Source organism: Cetorhinus maximus, chromosome 2 (assembly GCF_964194155.1).
Source record: "Cetorhinus maximus chromosome 2, sCetMax3.hap1.1, whole genome shotgun sequence".
Lineage (NCBI taxonomy): Eukaryota > Metazoa > Chordata > Chondrichthyes > Lamniformes > Cetorhinidae > Cetorhinus > Cetorhinus maximus.
Genome location: NC_135880.1, coordinates 61,886,153 through 61,909,344, shown reverse-complemented (window position 1 = coordinate 61,909,344; position 23,192 = coordinate 61,886,153). Strand labels below are relative to the sequence as shown.

At 46.6% G+C, this 23,192-nt stretch overlaps 1 protein-coding gene across 6 annotated transcripts in view; it reads left to right on the top strand.

Moving 5' to 3' along the window:
• The window catches only part of kiaa0825 (KIAA0825 ortholog), a 594,535-nt gene that overhangs the window by 201,444 nt on the left and 369,899 nt on the right, over positions 1–23,192 (top strand). For 5 of the 6 annotated variants that reach the window (XM_078565259.1, XM_078565275.1, XM_078565269.1 and 2 more), the window contains exon 12: positions 9,372–9,491. The exons of the other annotated variant lie outside the window; for it this stretch is intronic. In XM_078565259.1, coding sequence (XP_078421385.1) covers positions 9,372–9,491 — 120 coding nt within the window. The remainder of the gene's footprint in view (positions 1–9,371; positions 9,492–23,192) is intronic. 6 annotated transcript variants of the gene reach the window in all.

Here is a 23,192-nt window from a genome sequence, read left to right as displayed (position 1 = left end):
ACTGATTCACATACTTTTTAACTTTTATTTTTGGACTCACTTCTCATTTCTAATCTGCGTGTATGTGTGTTGCATTTTTATTTTTTTTCTCGCGTTTTAGTAACTGATAAACTCACTCTTCATTTAACTCAAGAAAGCCTGGTTAAATTAGCTCCTTTTAAAACTTAAATACATTTGGGCTGGGAAAAGGTATCCACGAGAGAAAGGATCCTTTTTAAATTAACCTTGTTGTGACCAGCAGAGGGGATTGAATAAGGAAAGGGAACCTCTTAATTCCTTCTCAACTGGGAGCATAACAATTTGGGGTATCTCGTCTGGGACATGACAAATTCGGGGAACCTTCCCCGGGGACCGGTCATAACAGTTGGCACTGCCCACCACTGCCACTGCCTCCCAAACCAGAGTGGTGACACTGATGGGCCTCCTGTGGCTAGAGCGGGGGTAGAGGACATTGCGGCGGGCTCCAATGGTGTCCAGAATGTATGCCAAAGATGCGTCACTGAATCGGGGGTTGCAGTCTTCTTGCCTTTTGGGGCCATGTCTCCTGGGCTGGAAGCACTGAGAGGTGTGCGTGCAGTTGCACTTTAATTATGGCGCCCAGCATGAGGAAGTGGCAAGATGATGGTATGGCGGATGAATCAGAGGCCACTCGCCAGCAAAATGGTGTATTTCCTGGCAATGCGTGATTTAATGAGGTGGGTTTGGGATGATATGGCGTGAAAACCTGCCATTGCAGCCAGCGGGTAAAGCATCCTTTTTTCCTGCCGCTACAGCACTTTGTGCAAATCTGGGGTGATTCCACTCTGTGTGTGTGTGTGTGTGGGAGTACGAGAGTGAGTGAGTGTCTGTCTTATTCCCAGTTTCAGGTTTCTCACTCACTCTCACCGCCACACACTCACTTACAGTGGGTGAGTGTGAATGAGTGAGCACCTTGAGACTGGGAGTGAGCCTGGCACACACACTCACTCTCTGGACATTTTTATTAATTGCTCTTTTTTTAAACTTAAAAATTTATCGCTACGACACTGCTTTATTTTTGCTCAGCAATTGTTTCTCTTCATACCTCAAACTATTTTTGAAATTCAGTTTAAAGTTTTGCCAAACCTTATGTTTCCACAATTTGCTCATTGGCCTCTTGAGTGGGAATAAATGGAAATGTGGCCCCCCCCAAGCAAAAAGAATGGACAAGCCTGGGCGACTGCAAGAGAAAGGAGGTTATGCTGAACTTATGTAAGACACTAGAGCATTGCATCCAGTTCTGGGTGCCGTTTCAGAAAGGGTGTGAAGGCACTGGAGCGAGTGCAGAAAAGATTCTCGAAAATCATTCCAGGGATGAGGAATTTCAGTTACATAGGTTGGAGAAGCTGGGGCTATTTTCCTTGGAGAAGAGAAAGCTGTGATGAGATTTGATGGAGATATTTAAAATCATCTCGGGTCTGGACAGAGTAGAGAGGGAGAAACTGTTCCCACTCCTGAAAGGATCGAGAATGAGAGGGCACAGATTTAAAGTAAGACCATAAGACATAGGAGCAGAAATTAGGCCATTCGGCCCATCAAGTCTGCTCCGCCATTCAATCATGGCCCAAGAGAAACACCTCCCCTCTGAACCTATATTCAGCCTGTTTCTCAAATGTATTTTCTACCTGACGCCTATTATAAGCACACATTTTGTTCTTTATCCTAATTTCTATCTCTTTTGTCATCCAGGCATCTCTGGATTTGTTTGCCCTACGTTTCCCTTCTGTAGTACATTGTACATTGACTATGCCTGAATTTTCTCTTCTTTGAAGGTAGTCCGTTGTTCAGCTGCAGTTTTTCCTGCTAACCCTTGACTCCAATTTTTTGGCCCAGATTTGTTCTTACCCCATTGAAGCAAGCTTTCTCCTACTTAATTATTCTCACTCTGGATTGCTTTGTCCCTTTCAATAGTCAGCCTAAATCTTATGATACAATAATCATTGTCCCCAAAATGTTCCCCAACTGACACATGATCCATTTGGCCCATCTCATTCCCAAGAACCAGGTCCAGCAATGCCTCCTTTCTCATTAGGAACATTCAACACGAACATGCCTGACTGAACACTTCAGTGCCTTTTGCCCTCATTAGCCCCATAGCCCTTTACATTATTGTTAATCAGTTTTCTATTAATCTCTACCTTAAACATACTCAATGACTGAGCTTCCAGAGCCCTCTGGGGTAGAGAATTCCAATGATTCACAACCCTCTCAGTAAAGAAATTTCTCCTCATCCCAGTCCTAACTGGCTTCCCCCTTATTTTGAAATTGTGTCCCCTCGTTCTAGACTCCCCAACCAGGGCAAACATCTTACCTGCATCTACTCTGTCTATTCCTTTAAGTATTTTGTAGGTTTCAGTGAGATCACCTCTCATTCTTCAAAACTTTAGAGAACACAGGCCCAGTTTCCCCAATCTCTCTTCCTAAGATAGTCCCACCATCCTCAGAACAAGTCTAGTGAACCTTTGTTGCACTCCATCTATGGCAATAATATCCTTTGAGGTAATACTGTGCGTAGTACCGCAGGTGCGGCCTAACCAAGCTTCTATACAATTGAAGCAAGCCTTTACTACTCCTGTACTCTCATCCTTTTGCTATAAAGAATAACATTCCATCAGCCTTCCTAATCGCCTGCTGCACCTGCATGTTAGCTTTCAATGACTTATGGACAAGGACACCCAGGCCCCTTTGTACATCTACACTTTCTAATCTCTTACCAATTTAGGAAATACTCTCCACATCTGTTCCTTCTACCAAAGTTGATAACCTCACATTTTTCCACATTATATTCCATTCTTGCCCACCTACTAAGTCTGTCCAAATCCTCCTGTAGCTGCTTTACACCTTCCTCACAACACACATTCCCACCTAGCTTTGTATCATCCATGAACTTGTAAATATTACATTTGGTCCCCGCATCCAAATCATTGATATATATTGTTAACAGCTGGGTCCTAAGTACTGATCCTTGCGGTACCCCACTAGTCCCAGCCTGCCAACGCAAGAATAACCTGCTTATTTCTACTCTCTGTTTCCTGCCTGTTAGCCAATCCTTAATCCATGCCAGTATATTGCCTCCTATCCCATGTGCCTTTATTTTGCTAATCAACCTCCTGTGGGGAACTTTATTAAAAGCCTTCTGAAGTCCAAGTATACTGCGCCCATCAACTCTCCTTTATCAATTTTGTTTGTAGCATCCTCAAAAAACACCAACACGGTCTATGCACAGTCCTACCTTTTAATGTATTTTGCCAATCCACCTCAGCCTATTTGTCCCTCATGCCTTCATAATTTCCTTTATGGAGGAAACTTTAACACCTTTGCTTCAGAGTGAACTACCTCACTTTCAAACATAATGTAAAATTCAATCATATTGTGGTCACTCAACCCTAAAGGTTCCTTTGCAACAAGATTATTAATTAGTCCTTTTTCATTACATAATACTAGATCTAACATAGCCTGTCCTCTAGTTGGCTCCTCAATATACTTCTCTAGAAAACCATCCCTAACATATTCCAGAAACTCGTCTTCCACAGTGCTAGTGCTCAATTGGTTTACCCATTCTATATGCAGATTGAAGTCACCCATGATTAATATATTGCCCATGCTACATGCTTCTCTCATCTCCTGATCAATACCATACCCCACATTTCCAACACTGGTGGCCTATAAACAACTCCAACAATGTCTGCTGCCCTTTGCTGTTTCTTAGCTCCACCCAAACAGGTTCCACACATTGATATAAAAGCAAAATACTGCAGGTGCTGGAAATCTGAAGCAAAAATAAAAATTGCTGGAAAAACTCAGCAGGCCTGACAGCATCTGTGGAGAGAAAGACAGAGTTAACGTTTCGAGTCCGTATGACTCTGAAGAAGGGTCATACGGACTTGAAACGTTAACTCTATCTTTCTCTCCACAGATGCTGTCAGACCTGCTGAGTTTTTCCAGCAATTTTTCTTTTTGTTTCCGGTTCCACACATTGTTCTTTCTATCTGAGATCCTCCATTACTAATGCACTGATCCTCTTATAATCAGCGCAACTCCATCTCCTTTCCCTTCGTGTGGGTCCTTCCTGAACGTTGAATATTCAGTTCCCAGTCTTGGTCACTATGCAGCCATGTTTCTGTGCTGCCAATTATATCGTATCCATTTACCTCTCTTTGTGCCTTTAGATCATCTACCTTATTGCAAATGCTGCGCGCATTCAGGTAGAATGCCCTTAACTTTGTCTGTTTGACATCGTTCTGCATTCGAAGCATACTCAATGCTCTGCTTTGTTTCTCCTGCCTTCTAGTCTTACTACTGCTTCTTGTTACCAACTTTACTTTCTTCCAATTTGGGCCACCCCTCAGGTTACCACCCCCCTGACAAACTAGTTTAAAGTCACCCCAACAGCACTAGCAAATCTCCCTGCGAGTATATCAGTCCCAGTCCTGTTAAGATGTAGCCCGTCCACCTTGTACAGGTTCCACCTGCCCTGGAACCGGTCCCAATGCCTCAGAAACCTGATGCCCTCCCTCCTACACCAGTTCTCCAGCCACATATTTAATCAACCAATCGTCTTATTCCTACACTAACATATGGCATTGGGGGTAATTCTGAGATTACTGCTCTTGAGGTCCTGCTTTTTAGTTTTCTTTCTAACTCCCTAATATCTGCTTTCAGGACATCATCCCTCTTCCTACCTATATCATTGGTACCAATGTGGACCACGATTTCTGGCTGATCCCCCTCCCCCTGAAGGATGTCCTGCAGCTGCTCCGTGACATCCTTGACCCTGGCACGAGGGAGGCAACACACCATCCTGGAGTCACGCTTACTGCTACAGGAATACCTATGTGATCCCCTGACTATGGAATCCCCTATCACTGTTGCCCTTCCATTCTCCTTCCTCCCCCCCTGTACAGCTGAGCTGCCCATGGTACCACAGGCTTGGCTCTGGCTGCATTCCCCTGAGGAACCATAGCCCTCATCAACATCCAAAATGGAAAACCAATTAGCAAGCAGGATAGACTCAGGGGACTCCTGCACTACCTGCCTCGTTCTCTTAGACTGCCTGGCAGTCACCCATTCCCTGTCTGGCTGTATTCTTCTGACCTGTGGTGTGACCACCTCCCTAAAGGAGCTATCCATGTAGCCCTCTGCCTCGCGGATGCACAACAGTAGCTCCAGCCACCGCTTTAGTTCTGAAACCTGGAGCTGAAGCTTGTGCAGCTGGTGACACTTCCAAGATGTGTTTGTCAGGGACACATGGTGCATCCACGACTTCACACTTACCACAGAATGTACACTCCACTAGGCTGAGCTGACCTGCCATCCCATAACTCTAGGAACTATTTATTACACTTAGAGTGAGTAGAATAAATTACTAGTAACTTTACAACACTTACGCTATCTTACTTTGATTTACTTTATTACTTTATTTCACATTGACTTGATTTAACTTTACTTCCTTATTGAAATCCAAGTCGCTACTTCTTTATAAATGATATGTTTTTCTAGTTTTAAGCTATTTAAACGCACTCCCTAACAGCAGCTTCTCACAAACCAATGAGCTTACAGTTTTCCTGTGATTTCACTCCTGGATTTTTTTTTCAAACTCAGCCAGCTGCCCGAGTTGAGGTGTCCCAAACAGGTCTGGCTGTCTACGTTCCCGGAAGGTGGGTCAAGGCCCTGAGCCTCACCCTCTACTTATCCGCTGCCCGAGTAGAGGTGACCTTCGCAGGTGCATCTGTCTCCGCTCCCGGAAGGGGAGTGAAGGCCCCTAGCTTCACCCTCTATTTACCCGCTGCCTGAGTAGGGGTGTCCCTCGCAGGTCCGGCTGCCTCCGCTCCCGCCCAGTCATTAGACTGAAAACATATGGTTGTAGTAAATTTTCCTGATCACAATTTGGGATCTCTGCTCTTCTCTGCCCTTCACATTACTACTATCCTAGTCTATATTCAGAAAGGTAAAGACCCCATTTTAACCACTCCATAATTTTTTCACCTCTTTGTAATTTTCTTGTAAATTAGTTCCTCTACATCCTTTCCACTAGTTGATGGTCTATAAACTACACTGAGCAATGTAATTGCCCTTTTTTTGTTCCTTAGATCTAGCCAGATAGATTCTGCCCTTGACCCTTCTGGGACATCCTCGGTCCCCCAGCACTGCAAGGCTCCCCTTAATCAGTGAACACCTTGTATCCAGGAATACACCTAGTCTTGCCCTCCTTTGAGCCAGGCCTCTGTTCTCACCACAACATCATATTTCCACATGGCAGTCTGCACCTGCAACTCACCAATATTATTTACCACACTCCCTGCATTCACGTACATGCACATTTAACCTGATTTCGACTTCATTACTTTCTCCCTTACTCTGACCCCACCTACTAATTTACTATTCCCTATTTTAGTGCTATCTATCTCTCCCAGTATTCTGTGTACTTAGGTATTCCTCTCCAATTTTACCTCCTGGTTCCCACATCCCTGCCAAATTAATTTAATCCCTCCCCAATAGCACCAGCAAAATGTCCCACAAGGAACTCAATTCCAGCTCTATTTAGGTGCAACCTGGATGGGTCACATTTTCCCCGAGAGCCGGTCCAAGTGTTCCAAGAATCTAAAGCCCTCCCTCCTGCACCATCTTTCCAGCCATTCATTCATTTGCTTTACTCTATTTCGATACTCACTTGCGCGTGGTACTGGGAGTAATCCCGAGATTACTTCTTTTGAGATCCTGCTTGCTAACTTCCTATCTCTGAGATCCCTAAATTCTGACTGCAGATCTACATCCCTTTTTCTGCCTATATCGTTTGTAGCAATGTGGACCACAACTGTTGGCTGTTCACCCTCCCACCTCAGGGTGCTCTACAGCTGCTCCGTGACATCCTTGACCCTGCACCAGGGAGGCAACACACCATCCTGGATTCAAGTCTGTGGCTGCAGAAATGCCTATCCGTTCTCCCAACTATTAAATCACCTATCACTATTGCTCTTTCAGTCTTCCTTGTAACACCCTATACAGCTGAGCCACCTGTGCTGCCATGGACTTGGCTCTAGATGCACTCCCCTGATGAACATATGATCATACGAATTAGGAATAGAAGTAGGGCATTCGCCCCTTGAGCTTGCTCCACCATTCAGTAAGATCATGGCTGACTTGATTGTGGCCTCAATGCCGCTATCCTGCCTACCCCCCATTACCATTTGATTCCCTTGTTAGTCAATAATCTGTCTACCTCTGCCTTAAGAATATTCAATGATGCTGCCTTTACCACTCTCTGTGAAAGAGAGTTCCACAAACTCACAACCCTTTGAGAGAAAAAGATTTTCTTCACCTCCATCTTAAATGCAAGACCGCTTATTTTTAAGCTATGTCCCCCAGTTCTGGTCTCTCTCACAAGGGGAAACATCCTTTCAGCGTCACTCTGTCTATCACCCTTAATGAACAATCACTCTCATCGGTATTCAGAACTGAATACTAGTTGGAGAGTGGGATGCACTCAGTGGACTCCAGCACTACCTGTCTATTCCTTTTTGACTGTCTTATGATCACCCATTCCCTCTCTCCCTGCAGCCTCTTAAGCTGTGGAGTGACCACATCTTTAAATGTGCTACCATGCAACTCTCAACCTCCCAGTTATGCCAACTGCTGCTCAAGTTCCCAAACCTAGAGCTCAAGCTTCTGCAACTGATCACACTTCCTGTATAAATCGTTAGTCAGGACACTGGAAGCATCCTGGAGTTTCCACATAGCACAGGATGTACACTTTGGAGGTCTGCCATTCCTGTATTTATTAGTTTACCTTGCTACCAATGCTAATAAATCGTACCAATACTAATAAATTTTACAATACTAATAAACCTTACTGGTATTAATAAACCTTACTACTATTAATAAACCTTACTAATACTGATAAATCCTACTAATACTTAGCACACCTTACTAGTGGTAATAAACCTTACTCAAAAATAAAAGATAAGACTCATCAGCTACTCACTTGTTCCTGATTAATACTCAATATTTTTAATCTGCCAGTTGTTTAAACTCAGTCCCTCAGCAGCAATACTCACTAGCCAATCAACTTATGACTTTTCTGGGATGTCACGGTTTGATTTCTTTTTCAAACTCCACCTCGAACTTTATGGCCCCGAAGTCTGCCTGGAACTTCGGCTGCTTTTCAATCCTCGGAACTATCGCTGTTTTACACTAACCCAAACTCTTGCTACTTTTCAATCCTCTGAACTCTCACTGCTTTTCAATCCCTGGAACTTTTGCTGCTTTAAACTGGCCTGAACTCTTGCTGCTCTTCCATGTGTCCGCTGATCCTTGACCCTCCTGCCAATGGGAACAATTTCTCTCTATCTACTCTGTCTAGACCTGTAATGATTTTGAACACCAAATTTTCTCTCAATCTTTTCTACTCTAAGGAGAACAACCCTAGCTTCTTCAACCTGTCCATGTAACTGAAGTCCCTCATTCCTGGAACTATTCACATAAACCTGTTTTGCACCATCTTTACAGCCTTCCTAATGTGTGGTGTTCAGATTTGGGCACAATGCTCCAGTTGAAGCTGAACCAATGTTTTATACAGGTTCATCATAACTTCCTTGCTTTTGTACTCTGTACCTCTAATGCCCAGGATCCTGTATGCCCTGGATCCTCTTGGTGCACTGTTTCCAGATTTGAGAGATGACATGTCGGCTGCTGACTTCTTCAGCCATTTTATCCATGCCTGTTTGGTTGGAAAGGCTGACTTCTTTCTCCCATCCTGCAAAGTGTTCATCTCACTGCACCCCGTCAGACCCCACAGCAGGACCTCCTGGTAAGATTGAGAGACCTAGGGACCAGCGTTCTCGGGTCTCCTATTCATTCCAGTGGTTGCTGCAGCCTCAAAAATCCAAGATCTTGTGAGCCATCCTAACCTATATCATGGTCCCTTTAATTAGAAATCCTTCCTTTGCCAGACCAAGTGCATCAGCCGCCTACCATTCCTGATTGGCTGGGAAATCCAAAGGGGGAATGTCAGTCAAAGAGTCTCCAGCTATCAACAGGTTCCTCATCTGCAAATAGTCCCACCGTTTGGTCAGGTACTAAACTGGGAAAATTCCACCACTACATTCTAATCTGCCAAATTCAGCTTTCCTTCCTTGTATTCCTATACTGGGCAACCCAGCCAAGACTAGATGCCAAAGTGCAAATGTTAGTCAAAGCTTAGATTTCAGCTTGGCCATCATAATCAAGCCTGATGTCCTATTGTTTTAACCTACCAGGTTACTCTATTTTATTGGCTTTATTTAGTAGTGTGATGGATTTGCTGATTTTAACTCAACTAATCTCTTAATTGTAGTTCTCAATTTTGATTTTGTCAGAATATTTTGCAATGGTTTCTCTGGATATATCTCTACGCTGGCATTGGACCCAAAGAATAATGGCTTACTGGAATGGTTACATTGGATTCAACTCTCCGGTTTTTCAAATGAATTACGCAGGTAAATATAAAGTTTCCATATACTTTGTGAGAGGGTAATGAGATTTGCTATTTTTACTTTGGAGTTGCCATCCATGTTTAATTTCACAGCTTTACAAAGAATATGGTTTAATAAAAAGATCAATGCACTCTGATTTTGTTGCAACAGGCACACACCAAGCTAACTGTCACTCACCAAAACTAGCCCTTTGAGCCACACATAAGTCACCATGAAAGGATAACTCCCTATCAATGCCTCTCAGATGCATTGAGCTGTATATGGGGTGATAATGTATTTTTAAAATTCTTTCATGGGATGTGGGCATTGCTGGCAAGGGTAGCATTTGTTGCCCATCCCTAATTGCCCTTGAGAAGGTGATGGTGAGCTGCCTCTTGAACTGCTGCAATCCATCTGGTGCAGGTACATGCACAGTGCTGTTAGGAAGGCACTTTCAGAATTTTGATCCAGTGACAGTGAAGGAGTGGCGATATTGTTCCAAGTGAGGATGGTGTGTGGCTTGTCAGGGAACTTGCAGGTGTGCTGCCCTTGTCCTTCTAGGTGGAAGAGGCTGTGCTTTGGAAGGTGCTGTTGAAGGAGGCTTGGTGAGCTGTTGCAGTGCATCTTTTATATAGTACACACTGCTGCCACTGTGTGGAAGGAGTGATGGTAAATAGGGTACCAATCAAGCGGACTGCTTTGTCCTGGAATGTGTTGAGCTTCTTGCATGTTGTTGGAGCCGCACTCACCCAGGTAAGTGGAGGGTATACCATCACATTCCTGACTTGTACCTTTTGGATAGTGGACAGACTTTGGAGAGACAGTGGTCAATTCCCAGCCTTTGACTTGCTGTTAGAGCCACAATATGTATTTGGCTGATCCAGTTCAGTTTCTGAATGGTAACCCCCAGGATGTTGATGGTATGGGATTCAGCAATGGTAATGCCATGCCATTGAATGTCTGCGGAAATGGTTAGATTCTCTCTTGTTGGAGATGGTCATTGCCTGGCACATGTGTGGCGTGAATGTTACTTGCTCCATTTGGACACAAATCATTCAATATCTGAGAAGTTACAAATAGTATTGAATATTTTACAATCATCTGTGACCATCCCCACTTCTGACCTTATGATGGAGAGAAAATAATTGAAGTAGCTGAAGATAGTTGGGCCTAGAACACTACCCTGAGGAACTCCTGCTGCAATGTCTTGGGACAGAGATGATTGGCCTCCAACAAGGCAAACTACCAAGCCACTCTTGGTGATGGACATTGAAATCCCCCAGCCAGAGTACATCCTATGTCCTTGCCACCCTGAATGCTGCTGCTAATTGGTTATAACATGGGTGAGTATTGATTTATCAGCTGAGGGAAGGCAGTAGGCGGTAATCGGCAAGGGGTTTCCTTGCCCATATTTGACCTGACATTGAGATTTCATGGGGTCCGGATTCAATGTTGAGGTCTCCCAGGGGAAGTCTGTCCTGATTCTATACTCCCGCCTCTAGTGGGTCTGTCCTGCCAGTGGGACATGACAAACCCAAGGATGGTGATCGTGGTATCTGGGACATTGGCGGTCAGGTATGATTCAATGTGTATGACTGTATCAGGATATTGTTGGACTGGTTTGTGGGACAGCTTTTCCAATTTTGGCACAAGCCCCCAGATGTTAGTATGGAGGACCTTGCAGAGTCAACAGGGCTGGATGTGTCGCTGTCAGTGCCGAGGTCGATGCTGGGTGGTTCGTCCAGATTTATTGCTTTCTGACTTTCCTGTTGTGGTTTGGTACAACTGAGTGGCTGCAGAGGGCAGTTAAGAGTCAACCTCATTGCTGTGGGGCTAGAGGCACATGTAGGCCAGACCAGGCAAGGACAGCAGATTTTCTTCCTCAAAGGACATGAGTGAACCAATGGGTTTTTACAACAATTGAGGTAGTTGGTAGTTTCATGGTCACCATTACTGAGTCTAGTTTGAATTGAATTGAGCTCTACTGAGTTCAATTCCAGATTATTATTAAATCATTTAATTTCTTAATTAAATTCAACGTTCACCAGCTGTCAGAGTGGGATTTGAACCCTTGTCCCCAGAGCATTAGCTTGAACCTCTGGATTACTAGTCCACTGACATTACCACTATGCCACTGTCTCCCTATCTTTGTATCCATACTACTCATATACAATGGGCATGAGTCCCCAAGTTATTGTGAACTGTGGCCTGTCCAATGTCTATCGTGCATTATAAAATCTCAGCAGAGGTGGGTAGGTAATGGGCATGGCGCCCCTCGACATGTCACCTGAGTTTACAATCCTCCAACCCCCATTTGCTAGCCCAGTCCCGAATTTGGGGGGTGGGGGAGTGGAAAATTCCAACCTTTAGGAAGGTTGATTAAAAGCTTGATCAAAGAGGTGAATTTTAACAATAACAACTTCTTTTAATTCGTACCTTTAATGTAGGAAAACATCCAATGCACTTCAGAGGACCAAAAGCTTGGTCAAAGAGGTAAGTTTTAAGTGGAGAAGGGAAGTAGAGAGGTAAAGATGTTTAGAGAGTTCCGGAGTTTAGGGCCTTGGTATCTGAAGGCATGACTGCCAATGGCAACGCAATTAACATCGATTAAGCTCAAGAAGTCAGAATTGGAGGAACGCATATATCTCAGAGGGTTGTGGAGTTGGAGGGGAATACAGAGATGGGAGAGGCAAGGTCATGGAGGGATTTGAAAACTAGGACTTGAATTTTAAAACTGAGGTGTTTCTTAACCAGGAGCCAAAGTAAGTCACAGGGCTGATGGGTGAATGTTACTTAATGTGTTTGAATACTGGCGAGAGTTTTAGATTACCTCAAATATATGGAGGATAGAACATGGAAGGCTGGTCAGGAATGGATTGACTAGTCAAATTTGAAAGTAACAAAGACATAGATGAAGGTGTCCACAGCAGGGGCAGAATCAGACAATGTTATGGAGGTGGAAATAGGGGGTCTTACTGTTGGTGCATATATGTGGATGGATGCTCATCCAAAATACGACACCCCAAAGTTACGAATAGTTTGGGTCAGCCTCAGACAGTTGCCAGGGACAGGATTGAAGCCAATGGCTAGGGAATGGAGTTTGTGGTAGGGACTGAAGACATTGGCTTTGGCCTTCCCAATATTTAGTTAGTGGAAATTTTTGCTCACCCAGTCCTGGATATTGGACAAGCAGTCTGACAATATGAGACAACGGAGTGGCCAAGAGAGGTAGTGGTGATGTAGAGCTGGATGTTGTCAGCGTGCATGTGGATGCTGTGTTTTCCAATGATGTTGCACCACGTATAAGAAATGGAAGGTGTAATAATTTTAATCTTTCCAATGCATGAATTGCACTTTCTTTCTTCTTCCACTTCTCTTCTCGGTACCTCATGCCTTCACGAATTCTCAAACTCTCCAAGAGTGTGAGCGTGGATCTACACTTAGGAATTTCTCTCCTCTACTCACTGCACTGAGGCCTCCCAAAGTCTCAGGGGTGGACACGGATGGATAATTGACGGGACCTTATGGTCCGATAAAGATTAACTTCATTACAAGATGCCCAATTAAAGTCAAGTTATTTGTCTAAACTATTTGGTAAAAGCCCACCTTAAATTGCCTTCCACCCCCCATTAGCTTCTTGAGCCTTCACAGGTACCTTCTATACTTGATCAACCAGGACTTTATATTATCATCTTTTTATTTCATCTCATGCTGTTGCCTCTGATCAGCTTCTTCCTTCCAAGTAATATTTCACCTCCAGTCTTCTTGCAGAAGTTCCATTATTTGTACAGTATCTGTTTTATCATCAGTTATTTATTTGTAAGGCTGTTCATAAGGCATGATAACAAGTTGTTCATAATGGTAAAAACATGGCTTGGTTTCCCTGCTAGAAAAACTGTAAAGTTTTTATTTTGCCATTAGCCAAAAGTTTCTGTATGTCAGCTGAGTACAGTGTTACAACTTATTTCAGTTTTCAGTTGGCCTTGTGCAGCCCCACCTTGTCAGTCTTTTTAATCAATCTTCTACCTATTTATGTGTTTTCTTGGCACCATTCTCAGTATTTTTGTTATTTTTTAGCCCATCTGTTAGTGCGGCCTCTGAGGTTTGTGATTTCCCCTTATAGTCCATGCCCTGCCACTTCTATTCTTTTTCAGCTCCACTCCCAGTTTTGTGCATTTCAGTAATTCACTGCAAGGCCAGATCTTCGCTCCCAAGATGGGCAGCTCAAGTCAGGAAATTTCCCAGCTCAGCACGCCCGCCTTGGGAAAAAGTGCCCTGAACGGTACAATTTTTGCTCAGGGGTTGGGAGGTGGGGGGTGATGGAGGAGGGCGGGGGTGTGCACAGGGGGAATGGGATTGTGGGGAATGGTGGTGGGTGGGTGTAGTTGGAGTCAGGTCTGCCACCCCCAGCCAGAGATTGGAGGATGCCAGATGAGCTGCTAAGTGCCGAGGCAGGCTGGTTAAAAGGCCTGCCTCGGTCCTTTGGAACTTTGTCCCAGTTGTTTTGTTAAGTATTAAGTTGCTAGCCCTCACTCTTCACACACTCTCAAAGTCCACCCACTCCCCAAGCTCCATCCATGCCAACTCATGCCAACTCATGGCCCCTCATACGCTCCATGTCAACCCATGCCCCCACCCATCCTCATGGCCCCTTCTCATCCCTATACCAACTTAGTGGCAATTCATGACTCCCCACTTATCCCCATGGCCTCTTATAGCCCCTTTACCAATTTAGTGTCAACTCATGTACCCCCCACTCATCTGTATGGCCCTTTATGGCACTTACGATAACTTAGCGCCAACCTATGCCCCCCACCCACCATCATTTGCCCTTGCATCTTCCATGCCAACTGATCCAGTATCCATCATAAGCCATGATATAAAATAAAATTCTAAATATCAATTACAGAGTTCATTATATCAAAACGTCCCATTCCTGAAAGCCCATTCAATACATTTAAATTCCTTAAAAAACAAGCATTCGTATTCATAACCCCACATCAAAGACAGCTAATCCTCTAATACGTTTTAGAGCTGGCAAACTGTGAACCTACAGTCGCCACTGTGATAGTGATTGGTTGTGGCAAGCAGTCATATAGTTATAATGCTATAATAATAGCACTTAGAATTATGTCAGCAAACAGCTATTGAAACTTCCAGAAGTTTTTTTTTCAAATTTCAAAGGGGAGGGGATTTAAATAACTTGACAGCTTGACAATTCTACGTACCTTATCTGGTCTTCAAGAACATCTACATCTCCACCATAAAGTCATGGAACACACACTGCAGTTTGAGGCCATTCCTGGAGCGTTTGTCCTTTACACTGAGTTTAAATGGCCCAGCCGATTCGAGGACATAAGGAGACTACAAAGGGATATATATGGGCCTTAACAATCCCCATCCACCACCACTCTCCTCCGTTTGGCTGAACTTGTTCTCACTGAAAAACTTCTCCTTTAGCTTGTCTCACTTCCTCCAAATAAAAGGTACCCGCATGGGTCCCAGTTACGCCTGTCTTTTTGTGAGGTATGTAGAACGTTCCTTGTTCCAGCCCTACTTTTTCTCTGGTGCATAGATGACTGAATTGGTGTCGCTTCATGCTCTCACCTGGACCTGGAAAAATTTATCGATTTTGCTTCCAATTTCCACCCCTACCTCACCTTCACATGGTCCATCTCTGATACTTCCCTTCCCTTCCTTGACCTCTCTGTCTCCATTCCTGGTGATTGACTGTCTGCCAATATTCATTACAAGCCCACCGACTCCCACAGCTACCTCGCCTACAGTTCCTCAAACCCTGTTTCCTGTAAGGATTCCATCCCTTTCTCCCAGTTCCTCTGCCTCTGTCGCATCTGTCCCATAATGTTACCTTCCAAAACGGCGCTTCTGACATGTCTTCCCTTTTCCTGAAACAAGGGGTTTCCCCACTGTGGTTGATAGGGCCCTCAACCGTGTCCGACCCATCTCCCGCACCTAAGCCCTCACCCCTTCCCCTCCCTCCCAGAACCATGATAGGTACCCCTTGTCCTCACATTTCACCCCATCAGCCTCCACATTCAAAGGATCATCCTCCACTATTTCTGCCAACTCCAGCATGGTGCTGGAGTCACCCCCCCTGTCAGCATTCCATAGGGACCGTTTCCTCGGTGATAGCCTGGCCCACTCCTCCATCACCCTCAACTCCTCATCCCCTTCCCATGGCACCTTCCCATACAATCGCAGAAGGTGAAACACCTGCCCCTCCTCCCTCCTCACCATCAAAGGCCCCTGACACACCTTTCAGGTGAAGCAGCGCTTCACTTGCACCTCTTTAAATTTGATCTACTGTATTCGCTGCTCCCAATGTGGTCTCCTCGACATTGGACAGACTAAATGCAGACTGGGTGACCCCTTTGCGGAACACTTTTACTCAGTCCGCAAGCATGACCCAGACCTTTCTGTCAGTTGCCATTTCAACTCACCATCTTGCTGTCATGACTACATGTCTGTCCTTGGCCTGCTGCAATGTTCCAGTGAAGCCCAATGCAAACTGGAGGAACAGCACCTCATCTTCTGATAAGGCACATTATAGCCTTCTGGATTTAACATTGAGTTCAAACCATGAACTCTCTAGTCCATCTTGACCCCTTTTTTAATCCAATTTGTTCCCCTCGCCGCCCTCCCGCCACCAGGCCATCTGTCACTCGTTCTTATGTTTTGCTTTCACAGAGCACTGACCATTGTTCTGCTGTTAACACATTCTGCCAACTTACCTTTATGCCACTATCAGCACCTTCTTTAGTCTTTAACACTACCATTAACACTCCCTTTGCCTTGTGTCCATAAACTCTTTGCTCAATGTCTCCTGAGCTCCCACCTCTCCTTCTATTTTGCTCTATCTGTTCCACCCCCTCCGCCATAGTACAAAATCCATTAAAATTTCTGTCTCTCTTTAGCTCTGAAGAAGAGTCACATGGACTCAAAACGTTAACTCTGGGTGGAATTTTCCCAGAATTACACTAAGTGGGCAGGTAAAATGGAGTCCTAACCGCCGACGAAAATGGCGACTTTTCACGCCATATCGTCCTGAGCCCGCCTCATTATTTACTCACTCCTGCGAAACATGCCATTTCCATGGAGAGTGGGCTCTCATTCGCCCACCCGCCATCACCTTGCTGTTGCATCACGTCGGCCACCATCTTTAAAAAGCAGCCACCAGCTCACCACCGTTGCCTGGGAGGCATGGCCATCCAAGGGAAAAAGACTGCAGCCCCCTGCTTCAATGATGGGTCCCTCAAGCGACTGCTGGAATCCATGGAGGCCCGCCGGGGTGTGCTATACCCCAGCTCTGGCCGCATGATGGCCAGCAAAGTCACCAACCCGGCTTGGGAGGCGGTGGCACCGGTGATCAGCGCAAACGCCCTGCAGAGGAGGACAGCCACCCAGTGCTGCAAAAGGATGAATGATCTCCTCTGGTCCTCATCACTCCCAACTCTCATACTCTCAAACGCAACACACATCCACAGGGCCCTCACTCACAGCCAGTGCAAAGGACATCGCCATTCACTCTTTCACACACACTGCCATTGTCCCCATCCTGTCCATGGGACCACTCACCACCCACACAGACCAGGCATGCTTATCATCTGGCCTGTCAGGCATCCTGATACCCTCTCCCCATCTCTATTCATGCAGGACAACTGGCACACAACAGGGGGGAAAGGCCGCAGACAGGTAGAGGGATGCAGAGATCAAAGTTCTGACAGAATTCGAAAACAGAGCCACCCAGCTGACCGGCGATGACCGGTCCTGTGCTGATGGTGAGGTTGGCGCTGCTGCACCGAGTGAGGATCCAGCAGTGCAACATCCATCAGACAACCATGTGATGTGTCCTCTTTCACAGGCCACTGCCATGCAATAATTATCACTCCTTGCTTTCACAGGCACATCTGCCAAACAGCTGACAGAGTCCATGACCCAGGGCCTCCAATCAAACCCCAAAGAAACCTCTGAAGTGGCATCTGAACACACCTTCCCTGAAGAACCATCTCAGCGCTCACCCACACCCTCCACCAGCGCAGAGACACCACCTTGGTGGGACCTAGCTTTAGCCTCGGGATCACAATCTGGTGAGCACATCGTACTTGCTGACGCACAGCAGGCGGATGCAGGGACTTCCCAGGTCCCCGGCACTCAGAGGACTGCTCAAGGCCAGAATGTTGCCGAGTCCGAGTCAGATGATGAGCCTCTGGACTCGGTCATGTCACAGTTGCTGGAGCTGCAAAGGCAATTTAGGGAACATCAGGAAGGGATGTCTGCTGCACTCCTCAGATTGCAAGGCACGATGGAGGAGTCCATCCGTCTTCAGGCAGAGGTGATAGCGCCGGCATTGCAACGCACCAAGGTCAACACTGGCAGGATGGCGGCTGCCATGGAGACCTTGGTCCAGACGTCACTCCTGCACTGATGCACGGGTTTAACTCCATCGATGCCATAGTTGGCTTCCAACAGTGTGTATGCAAGAGGGGTGTTGGGCAACACGATCTCACTCCAGCCATCCCTTCCACCGCTCAGGGAGTCAGCCAGGGGCCCTCGGGCACCCATAGGGAGGAGGATCAGCGGGTGCACGTCCCGGGGCCATCCACGCAGCTGACTTGGAGTGACCTGCCCATCCGAACCCCCTCTTCCTGTGACCTTCGCAGTTCTAGCTTCATAGGCCGAGGAGGGTGCCACTGTCACACAGCAGGACCACGAAAGCAGGCAGGGGCCCACTAAGTCTTGGCCCTCCAGATGACGCCTGCCAAAGTCATCACAGCCAGGGGTCACAGTTAGCGGGCTGCCACTACCTCCGCTGTGGATGTCCAGGGTGCATCAAGACGTAGCAGCAGGGTTAGGAAAGTTAAGTAAAAGTAGTTGCACAGAATGGGCACGGGTGTTGTTCACTTGTACATACTGTTCACTGTTGTCAATAAACTCCTAAGAATTCTCCCTGCCTGTGACTCCTTATTCTCTTGTTCTGATGAACAGTGTTCTTGTCACTCAGATGTGAAACCTTTCCACACAAGATAAAAGGCAGGTGCCTCAGTCCAGGGCTTCTTCCCTGTGCTCTGTGCAGCCTTCAGACCACAGTGATGGTCTAGCCCCACACTCCCTGGAAACGTCACTGATGCCTGCACCTCGGCGGTGCTGTCATTGCTGCCAGAATATAGTGGGCAGGAGCCACAGAGTTCTCTCATTCTCTGTGTGTGCTCTCAGCACCTTTAAGGTGGGGCTGGCCCCCATCACACCAGCATCTGCTGTGCACCAGCTCCTGAAGGGCTGAGGTGTTGAAGGTGGACGCAGCATCAGATGCGTCAAAATTTTCATGGCTGCATCTCTGATATGGCCCTGATCATGGAGTGCAAGTGAGCTGCCCTCTGACAGACAAGAGTCAGACATTCTAAGAGGCTATGCAAAGATCTGTGGAGTGTCCTCACTGCATGTTGTCATCATCCTGCGATCAAGCTACTATTAGGGTCACCACTGCATATCCATGGCAGGAGCATTTTCACACGGTATTGGTGCTGCCATAAGCTAGATTGGAGTCAAACGTTCACAATTGCGCTGTGAGGATCTATGGGGGCATCTCACTGCATGTCGTCATCATCCTCCACAAATCTGGCAGCTATGAGGGCCTTCCGAGTGCGCCTGCCTCGTCTAGCCAGTGCAAGACCCTCATCCCCGTCATCATCACCACCGAGGGCCCCCTCACCCTCATCCCCATCGGCGTCCTCCTCAACTGAGGAGACCTCCAGCTCTTCCATCTTCTCAGCCAGCACGTCTTTCCTTTGGAGTGCCAGGTTGTAAAGGGCGCAGCAGACAATGACTATGCGGACTGTATTGCACCAGGCACCGGAACCGCATCTTCAGCATCCCGATAGTATGCTCCACCAAGTTGCAAGCTGCTGCATGAGCCTCATCATAGCGTCGCTCTGCTGCAGTCTAAGTCTGCCGCACGCTTGTCATTAACCACGGCCTCTGCGGCTAGCCCTTGTCCCCAAGGAGCTAACCTCGCAGCCTCTGTGGACCCTGGAAGACTGCAGGGATCTGCAAGCGATTCAAGATGTAGGCGTCATGCACACTCCCTGGAAACTATGCGCACACCTGCAGGATGCAGTTCTGGTGGTCGCATACCAGCTGCACGTTCAGTGCCCTTGCGGTTGATGAAGTCTACCGAATGTAGCAATGGAGACCTGAGTGCCACATGAGTGCAGTCAGTTGCATCTGTGGGGATCCCAAGATCAGGGCAAATCCAATGGCCCTTGCATCCTGGCTGTCCCAATCCCGGGCAAAATGCACAAGTTGTGTGGCATGGAGAAGATGGCATCTGTGACCTCATGGATGCATTTATGGGTGGCGGATTGTGAAATCCCACAGAGGTCACCTGTGGAGCCCTGAAAGGAGCCACTAGCAAAGAAATTGAGCACCGTGGTCACTTTCACTGCCACTGGCAGTGGATGCCCTTCATGTCTCCTTGGTGCCAAGTCCTGCAGTAAGTGGCAGATGTGAGCCACCAGGTCCCTAGACATGCGCAGTCATTGGCGACACTTGTTCTCAGTCACCTGCAGGATAGCAAGCAGCACCTATAAACCCTGGGTGTTGCTAGGCGCCGACCAGCCTCGGCTCACATCGCTCCTGGGCAGCATGTGCAGGAGCTCCTGCTGCCCTTTCTTTATGAGGTTGCTGCTCCTGCCTTTGCGCAGCCAGAAGCCTCAGTTGCTCTTTCCTCAGTTTTCTATGGCCTCTGTAGGCCATCAGGCATACAGCTAGATTACCGGGATCCATGATCCTGATGTGCTCCTCCTGCAGCATGAAAGAGAGAGAGACGTGGTTCTCATGGCTGCACTTAGCACCTTTCCTGGCCCTGTTTGACCGTCCTTTAACGCTTCCCAGAAAGTGCTGGTCACCCCTCGGATGACCAGAGATTAGTGTACTGCATGGCTGCCCTGTCAACCTGTGACATGGGGAACACTGGTCCAAACCAGTATGCTGAGATTGCAAGGGGCTGTGAGCGCCTCCAGCAGTGACTGCTCCATGGCCAGCATTGCTTGCATGGCTTGCATGGGCGGGCAGTCTAGGAGCCCGACCCCAGTCATATCACTGTGGCTGCACCTGACCTGTCTCAGTTGCAGAGGCATGGTCAGTTTACACAGTTGTCCGTGGCCACTTCCCTTGTCTACCCTGACCCCTACCCCGATTGCCTATGCGCGGGATGCAGTGCCAGGACAGCACTTGACCTCACCCCCCACACCAGTTGCCTCCGAGGCTGGCCAGCACTTGCCCCTGGCACCCCTGAGGCGAGCTGTGAAGAATGCTCCTACTCACTCACCTCAGTTCCTCCAAAGTGAAGGCCGCCAAGTGCATGTCGCCTGCGTGCCGTTGTGAAACACGTCGGGGTGCTTTCGTGCCAACGTGGACGGACGATACGGCAGGGTTCCAAGAGCCTGGCGGGATTGCCTTTTAGTTATATGTTAATGTTTTACAATTAGCTCTCCACCAACCGATGGTGGGAAATGCGGCCCGCCATCAGCGGGTTGAGCGGACTATCATGACCTGTCTTGACGCTGTCGTGAAGCAGGTCGTGCCATATTTTCCACGCACGCCACCCATCATGCCCACCGCCAGTTTCTCGCTCCACAGATGCTGCCAGACCTGCTGGGTTTTTCCAGCACTTTCTGTTTTTATTTCAGTTTCCAGCATCTGCAGTATTTTGCTTTTATTATATATGGGTTAAGTGCCTTTTCATCAATACGATCCACAGATGTTGCATTTCTATACCTGAAAAATGATCTTATGAAAGGAGCCTGTCTTTTAAACCTTGCAGTGCATATGAATAGATCTGTTTTTATCAAAGAACTCTTTAATGTCATTTTAAACATGTGTCTTTTTGATTGACAATGGTCGCCTCCGAGGCTGGCCAGCACTCGTGCCCGGACACCACCCCACCCCACTCAGCAGTCACCTCTGAGGCTGGCCAGCACTTGCCCCCGGCACCCCTGAGGCCTGTAAACAACAGGCGAGCTGTGGAGAATGCTGCTGCTCACTCACCTCAGCTCCTCCGAAGTGAAGGCTGCCAAGTGCACGTCCCCTGCGTGCTGTTGTGAAACACGTCAGCATGCTTTCCCGCTAACGTGCATGGACGATATGGCGGGGTTCCAAGAGCCTGGCATGAAATTTGAACTCGTATCTTAAAAGTCAAGCCACATACTAATGCTAAAAATATAAACCTTAGATTGCTCCCACTGGTTCATTTCAAGATTTATAGTTGAAATAATGAAATAACATTTTTCGGGTATGTGATTTATTTATTTCTTGGTTTTTAGCAAAAACCTTGGGCAAAGATGGAAACTGAAAATTGCAAGCTGTTCAATTTAACTTTAAGGGCTGAATTTTACCAGCCCTTTGGGGATGGGCCGGGAGGCAGGAAGGCTGGTAAAATAGTGTGCGAAGGTAGCATGTGGTGCACCTGTCATCTTCCCACCACCACGCCTTTTTGCCAATGGTGGGAAAGTTGGCCGATGGCTCTCCCATCGAGAGCCCAATTAAGCCAGTTAAGGGCCAATTAAGGACGGCTTCATACCCCCGCTAGCATTTTACCAATGGTTGGAGGGCTTTGCCATGTGGGGAGACCACCAGGTAAATTGTGACAGCCTCCCAGTGGACTTCAGTGAGGGGGAGGTCTCCTTTTTGGGCACTCTTTGGAGCAGGGAAGTGTTCCCCCACCTCTCTGTGACAATGGTGCCTTCCCTCAGCAACCCTCCCACTCACCAGGACCACCTTGTCTGTCTGCCGTGCCCCCAGACCCGATTTGCCTGACTTTGAGGATGTATGGCTGTCAATGCGCCCTCATCCAGCTGGTACGTCCCCTTATTTAGCTGCCAACAACAAAATGCAGCTGTGGATTCTGCTGCCTGCAGAAGCAGGGTTGCCTCCCCCACCTCTGCACCCCACATGCGACCCTGGCAGCTGGACCTCTGCTTTCTACATAAAAATTCAGCTCTAAGCTTTACCATAGTATCATCTTTATCATTTAATTATCTTTTTAATGTAATTCCTACATTCTGCGTTATAGAACTGATGCACTTCGCTACTATTTACTGCTTTACTTTATAATTCCTACAAAATCTTTCAACTTTGGTGTTGTCCTGCATTATGAGTCTTGTCACTTTACCTACGCTCTCATTAGAATGTTTAATCTTAGGACGAGATATTTTCACAATATTAACAATTTGCATTATAATGAAGCAAGGACTGGTCACTCATCACAATTCTTTAGTACATGTATTAGTGTTCCTTTATTTGTTTTGTTATACATAATATGGAATGAAAATGAATTTTAAGAAGGACTAAAAATGAGCCACTTTGATTCTTAGATGATTTTATTACTGAATTGTACAATTATAAAACGTTACCTTCACCTGTCCTACTTTGTTTGCCTGCATTTGATTTGTACTAATTATTTCATATGGTGAAACGGCACAGAAAAGCACCTTTAAGCAGGTGGCAACTGATCCAAAAGCCAACATGTTATGCAGTTGAGTGTGTTTATTGGTTGGTGTATTTATATATAATTATTTGGTAGTACAGAACATGAGTATCATTGAGAAAAGAGACATGGTGAAGCTTTTTGTCTTGCAGTCATCAGGACACTGACAAGCATACCAAATGTAAAGGGAACAACAATTGTATTTATATATGTTTATGTGC